The sequence below is a fragment of the Sinocyclocheilus rhinocerous genome, unplaced genomic scaffold, assembly GCF_001515625.1.
Source record: "Sinocyclocheilus rhinocerous isolate Xijiao unplaced genomic scaffold, SAMN03320098_v1.1 scaffold1931, whole genome shotgun sequence".
In the NCBI taxonomy this organism is placed as follows: Eukaryota; Metazoa; Chordata; class Actinopteri; order Cypriniformes; family Cyprinidae; genus Sinocyclocheilus; species Sinocyclocheilus rhinocerous.
Window position 1 is genome coordinate 326,973 of NW_015662696.1, and position 6,665 is coordinate 333,637.

At 31.2% G+C, this 6,665-nt stretch overlaps 1 protein-coding gene across 1 annotated transcript in view; it reads left to right on the plus strand.

Annotated features, from left to right (window-relative positions):
• LOC107728253 (dmX-like protein 1) overlaps positions 1 to 5,259 on the plus strand; it is a 44,439-nt gene extending 39,180 nt beyond the window's left edge. Inside the window, 4 exon segments of the mRNA XM_016538360.1 lie at positions 2,152 to 2,321; positions 2,398 to 2,531; positions 2,613 to 2,918; positions 4,631 to 5,259. Of these exon segments, the coding sequence (XP_016393846.1) occupies positions 2,152 to 2,321; positions 2,398 to 2,531; positions 2,613 to 2,918; positions 4,631 to 4,856 (836 nt within the window). The 3' untranslated portion in view covers positions 4,857 to 5,259.
• The last annotated feature ends 1,406 nt before the right edge of the window (positions 5,260 to 6,665 follow it).

Genomic DNA, 6,665 nt, shown 5'->3' on the forward strand with positions numbered 1-6,665 from the left:
AAAATTATGTTTTTAAATTTTGCATTTTTGTGATTTAATTCATTTTTAATGAGTGTTTTATTTTTTATTTTAAAATTGTTTTTAAATTTCGCATTTTTGTGATTTAATTCATTTTTAATAAGTGTTTTATTTAGATTTTTTATTTTAAAATTGTTTTTAAATTTCGCATTTTTGTGATTTAATTCATTTTTAATAAGTGTTTTATTTAGATTTTTTATTTTAAAATTGTTTTTAAATTTCGCATTTTTGTGATTTAATTCATTTTTAATAAGTGTTTTATTTAGATTTTTTATTTTAAAATTGTTTTTAAATTTCGCATTTTTGTGATTTAATTCATTTTTAATAAGTGTTTTATTTAGATTTTTTATTTTAAAATTGTTTTTAAATTTCGCATTTTTGTGATTTAATTCATTTTTAATAAGTGTTTTATTTAGATTTTTTATTTTAAAATTGTTTTTAAATTTCGCATTTTTGTGATTTAATTCATTTTTAATAAGTGTTTTATTTAGATTTTTTATTTTAAAATTGTTTTTAAATTTCGCATTTTTGTGATTTAATTCATTTTTAATAAGTGTTTTATTTAGATTTTTTATTTTAAAATTGTTTTTAAATTTCGCATTTTTGTGATTTAATTCATTTTTAATAAGTGTTTTATTTAGATTTTTTATTTTAAAATTGTTTTTAAATTTCGCATTTTTGTGATTTAATTCATTTTTAATAAGTGTTTTATTTAGATTTTTTATTTTAAAATTGTTTTTAAATTTCGCATTTTTGTGATTTAATTCATTTTTAATAAGTGTTTTATTTAGATTTTTTATTTTAAAATTGTTTTTAAATTTCGCATTTTTGTGATTTAATTCATTTTTAATAAGTGTTTTATTTAGATTTTTTATTTTAAAATTGTTTTTAAATTTCGCATTTTTGTGATTTAATTCATTTTTAATAAGTGTTTTATTTAGATTTTTTATTTTAAAATTGTTTTTAAATTTCGCATTTTTGTGATTTAATTCATTTTTAATAAGTGTTTTATTTAGATTTTTTATTTTAAAATTGTTTTTAAATTTCGCATTTTTGTGATTTAATTCATTTTTAATAAGTGTTTTATTTAGATTTTTTATTTTAAAATTGTTTTTAAATTTCGCATTTTTGTGATTTAATTCATTTTTAATAAGTGTTTTATTTAGATTTTTTATTTTAAAATTGTTTTTAAATTTCGCATTTTTGTGATTTAATTCATTTTTAATAAGTGTTTTATTTAGATTTTTTATTTTAAAATTGTTTTTAAATTTCGCATTTTTGTGATTTAATTCATTTTTAATAAGTGTTTTATTTAGATTTTTTATTTTAAAATTGTTTTTAAATTTCGCATTTTTGTGATTTAATTCATTTTTAATAAGTGTTTTATTTAGATTTTTTATTTTAAAATTGTTTTTAAATTTCGCATTTTTGTGATTTAATTCATTTTTAATAAGTGTTTTATTTAGATTTTTTATTTTAAAATTGTTTTTAAATTTCGCATTTTTGTGATTTAATTCATTTTTAATAAGTGTTTTATTTAGATTTTTTATTTTAAAATTATGTATTTAAATTTCGCATTTTTGTGATTTAATTAATTTTTAATAAGTGTTTTATTTTTATGTTTTATTTTAAAATTGTTTTTAAATTTCGCATTTTTGTGATTTAATTCATTTTTAATGAGTGTTTTATTTTAAAATTGTTTTTAAATTTAGCATTTTTGTGATTTAATTCATTTTTAATAAGTGTTTTATTTGGATTTTTTTTATTTTAAAATTAATTATTATTTAGCATTTTTATTATTTAATTCATTTTTAGCAAGGGTTACATTTAGATTTGTTTTTATTTTAAAATTATTTACTTATTATTTTACATTTTAATGATTTAATTCATTTTTTAGTTAATGATTTTTTGTTTGTTTCTTTTTTTAAGTCATTTATTTATTTTAATTTGACATTTTTATTAATTATTAGCTTTTTCTCAATTCAAAAACCCCTGTCTGGAAAACCCTGAAACAAATGAATCTAAACAGTGATTGTGCAGTGTTCAGCTCCAGAGCTATTAAAGCGTTCTGTTGTGTTTGAGTGAATTTATGGCATCTTGCTCACTATTATCTGCTGTTTATTTGTGTGTTAGTGGAAGATGTGGAGAGGAAGCAGCGGCGTTCCCGGCTGAGCTCATCACGCAGTAACTCCAGAGACGTTCCCGACAGTCCCAGACCCGTGGCGATGGAGCCGGACACATCCGTCTGTAAAGAGCGTTTCGTGCCGCCTGAGCTCAGCATCTGGGATTATTTCATCGCAAAGGTTTTCTTTAATTCTTCAGCTCGCAGTAGTTTGATACTGTTGTGTTTGTGAACTCATGTGTGTGTCCTGCGTGAAGCCGTACCTGCCTCCGTCTGCCAGCCGAGTGGAGTACGACTCTGAGGAGAGCCAGGGCAGTGAGGACGAGGAGGATGATGACGAAGGAGATCCCAGCTCTCCGCTGGCAGAGCATTCCAGCAATAGCTCGTACAGGTGAGCCGTGAGCCGCGTGATGAGCTGCACCTGTGCTGTGATGATGATGATGATGATGATGATGATGATGTTTCTGTGCAGCTGGTGTCTGATGCGCTTGGCCATGGTGCAGACCGTCCTGGTCAACCTCAAGACCTTCTACCCAATGGCAGGTCACGACCTCTTAGGTAACGAGATATGATGTGTGTGTGTGTAAAGTGTAAAGTGTAGAGCTCATCCAGAACGCTGGCTCCAGCGCTGGGAGCAGCTGCTTCTCAAGAGGCTGGAGATTTCCGGAGGTCCTCCGTCGAGGTTCATCTGCACGCAGCTGCTGGAGGAGAGCGTGTCGTCGGGTCCGGCTCTGCTGAGGCACAAAGCACTGTTCGAGCCCTCCAACACACCCTTCAGGTGCGGCAGACTCATCACACGCACTTATGCAACCCAAAACACTCGGCTGAAACAGCAGGTTTTGGTTTTGTAGGGCTGAACTCATCGACTGAAACAGTGACTTTAATTGGTGTTTCTCCAATGGTGCGTTTTGATCTCTCATTTTTAATCTAGAATTTGTAATTTTTTTAAACATTATAATCAGAAGCACAGAATTCTTTCATCTGTGCTTCACTGAACTTCCAGTAATCACAGTAATCTTTGTGATTTGTTACCAGTGTTGGGGAGTAGCTAGCTACAAGTAGCGACGCTACTAGCGTAACTACATCTTTCAGTAGCTTTACAGTAGCGACGCTACTTTTAAAACAGTGTAGCTTTTCCTGTAGCTAACTACTTTTTCCAGCGAGTAGCTGTGTAGCGCGACCAAACGCTACATTCTGTTTTGCGTTCTGACAAGTCACGAGCCTATAATGCATTGAAGCAGTGCAATACAGTTTCAGAGTAGCTTTCCCAACACTGTTTGTTACTTTTGATTTGAAACAAAGCCTCAGCTTTCAAATTCGGTTGATATCAGGAAATAATTTTTGATAATTTTTGAAATAGTTTTTGTGGCTCTTTAATGTGTGCTGACAGAAGCTCTTTCTACTACTAGTTACGGCACCAAAACAAGCTTTTATTACAGCTGCTGTTTATATTTCGACTAGTGATGCGCCAAATTGAAAATTCTGGAACAAAACCGAAAATTCAGGATGCACCCAAAACTTTTTTTTTTTTTTTTTTTTTCAAAAACTTATTTAAGAATATTTTTTGTATAATTGTATTAATACTATTTTTTTATTAATTTTACCTAAGCACCTAAATTTAAATTTTTGGAAAGGAAAATAAATGTTATTTAATAATCAGTTACTTATTCAGATTTATTTAAAAAAAAAAATTAAATTGCACGAAAGTCAGTTTTTATGTGAATTATGTTTCTACTCCAGTTTGTTGGTGAACTATAAACTTTTAAACAATGACTGTAATAATTTCTTTTCAAGAGAGATTTATTCAAACATACATTAAATAATGAAGACATCACTAGCAGGTTAATTAAAAGTATAATGAACATGTAATACAGTGCTTATATTTATTCAATTCAATTCAAGTTTATTTGTATAGCACTTTTCACAATGTAAAATTTTGCCAGGAAATGTTTTAGAATTTTTATCACATGTTAATGTAAAAAGTCTTGTGTGATATAACTTGTTTGTTTGTTTGCTGTTTTTTTTTGTATAGTTTTTGCCATGAAAATAGCCTTTGATGCTGACATGGCATTAAATAAATATATACTACACTTCACGATGCAAATCGTTGCAATGCAGCTTTACAGAAAATTAAAGTTTCTACATTATATTTAGCAATATTTAGTCATTTATAAAAATGCTGCTATCTAGAGTTTTTTTTCTCTTCTAGCTGACTAACGAGATATGCTCATTAAATGGCTTTTCTTCAATGACCTTTTTTTCCAAAACCAAATTTTAAGCTGAAATTACCCTAATTTCAACAACAAAATGGACTAGAAACATAATAATTAAAATAGTGACACAAAAACTGTCTTATGTACAATTTAAATGTGTACAACTCAGATTATTAAATACATTTGCTTAATTAATTGATTATGAAATGACCTCTATTTTCAGTAAGTGCCTCCTGAATTGTCAGTAGTTTTGTGACGAGTGTGATTCCGCTCTCAGGTCTCGCCGGCGCTCCGCTCTTCCCGTCAGACGGCTGTGGCAGTATCTGGTCAAACAGGAGGAGGTTCAGGAGATGTTCATACGCAACATCTTCACCAAGAAACGCGATCCGAACGAGGTACTTGTGTCTGTTCACCAACAGCTGCTCGTTTGCACGCCTCCTGATTGTGTTTTAACAGCCACCCCGCTCTGTCGAGTCATTAATATGATGTTGCACTTGTGTTAATTGAAGATGTTTGTAATTAACCGTCTAATCGTGGCCTGTGATTGACCTGCATGTTTGAATCAGGAGACTGACAGTGTGCCGCTGGACTCCACACACAACCAGGTATCTAACAGAGCTTCTGCTCCTTCATCTTCTTCATCATCATCCAGTCGTGAGGCTCTTTAAGATGCACGATTACCTGCAAATCAACATGAAATCACAGCTGACTGTAATTTATAATCCTGCTCTGATTCACTTCTGCTTGTTGATGTAAAGCATGCACACTGAGCATTAGTGAATGACGTTTATTTTCCTCAAGCACTGAGAGGCCTTTTAAAGAGTCCGCATCAGGGACGTTACGATTCACTCAACTCACGACGCCATACTGATTCACAATATGATATTCTCACGATTTTTAAAAAAATTGAAGACAAATTATAAAAGGTAAAGGTGTCCTTTTTTATATCTCAGACAAAATGCTGCACATTTCTTTGTGAAATTAAAATACGCTGCTGTTCAAATGTTTGGGGTCGGTAAGAATTTTCATGTTTTTTTAAAGAAGCCTCTTCTGTTCATCAAGGCTGCATAAAAATACAGCAAAAGCAGTAAAAATTTGAAATATTATTAGGAAAATTTTTGCCAGAAAGCAGTGAAAATTTTTCACAAACGTTAATGTAAAAAGTCTTGTGTGATATAACTTGTTTGTTTGTTTGCTGTTTTTTTTTTGTATTGTTTTTGCCATGAAAATAGCCTTTGATGCTGACATGGCATTAAATAAATATATACTACACTTCACGATGCAAATCGTTGCAATGCAGCTTTACAGAAAATTAAAGTTTCTACATTATATTTAGCAATATTTAGTCATTTATAAAAATGCTGCTATCTAGAGTTTTTTTTCTCTTCTAGCTGACTAACGAGATATGCTCATTAAATGGCTTTTCTTCAATGACCTTTTTTTCCAAAACCAAATTTTAAGCTGAAATTACCCTAATTTCAACAACAAAATGGACTAGAAACATAATAATTAAAATAGTGACACAAAAACTGTCTTATGTACAATTTAAATGTGTACAACTCAGATTATTAAATACATTTGCTTAATTAATTGATTATGAAATGACCTCTATTTTCAGTAAGTGCCTCCTGAATTGTCAGTAGTTTTGTGACGAGTGTGATTCCGCTCTCAGGTCTCGCCGGCGCTCCGCTCTTCCCGTCAGACGGCTGTGGCAGTATCTGGTCAAACAGGAGGAGGTTCAGGAGATGTTCATACGCAACATCTTCACCAAGAAACGCGATCCGAACGAGGTACTTGTGTCTGTTCACCAACAGCTGCTCGTTTGCACGCCTCCTGATTGTGTTTTAACAGCCACCCCGCTCTGTCGAGTCATTAATATGATGTTGCACTTGTGTTAATTGAAGATGTTTGTAATTAACCGTCTAATCGTGGCCTGTGATTGACCTGCATGTTTGAATCAGGAGACTGACAGTGTGCCGCTGGACTCCACACACAACCAGGTATCTAACAGAGCTTCTGCTCCTTCATCTTCTTCATCATCATCCAGTCGTGAGGCTCTTTAAGATGCACGATTACCTGCAAATCAACATGAAATCACAGCTGACTGTAATTTATAATCCTGCTCTGATTCACTTCTGCTTGTTGATGTAAAGCATGCACACTGAGCATTAGTGAATGACGTTTATTTTCCTCAAGCACTGAGAGGCCTTTTAAAGAGTCCGCATCAGGGACGTTACGATTCACTCAACTCACGACGCCATACTGATTCACAATATGATATTCTCACGATTTTTAAAAAAATTGAAGACAAA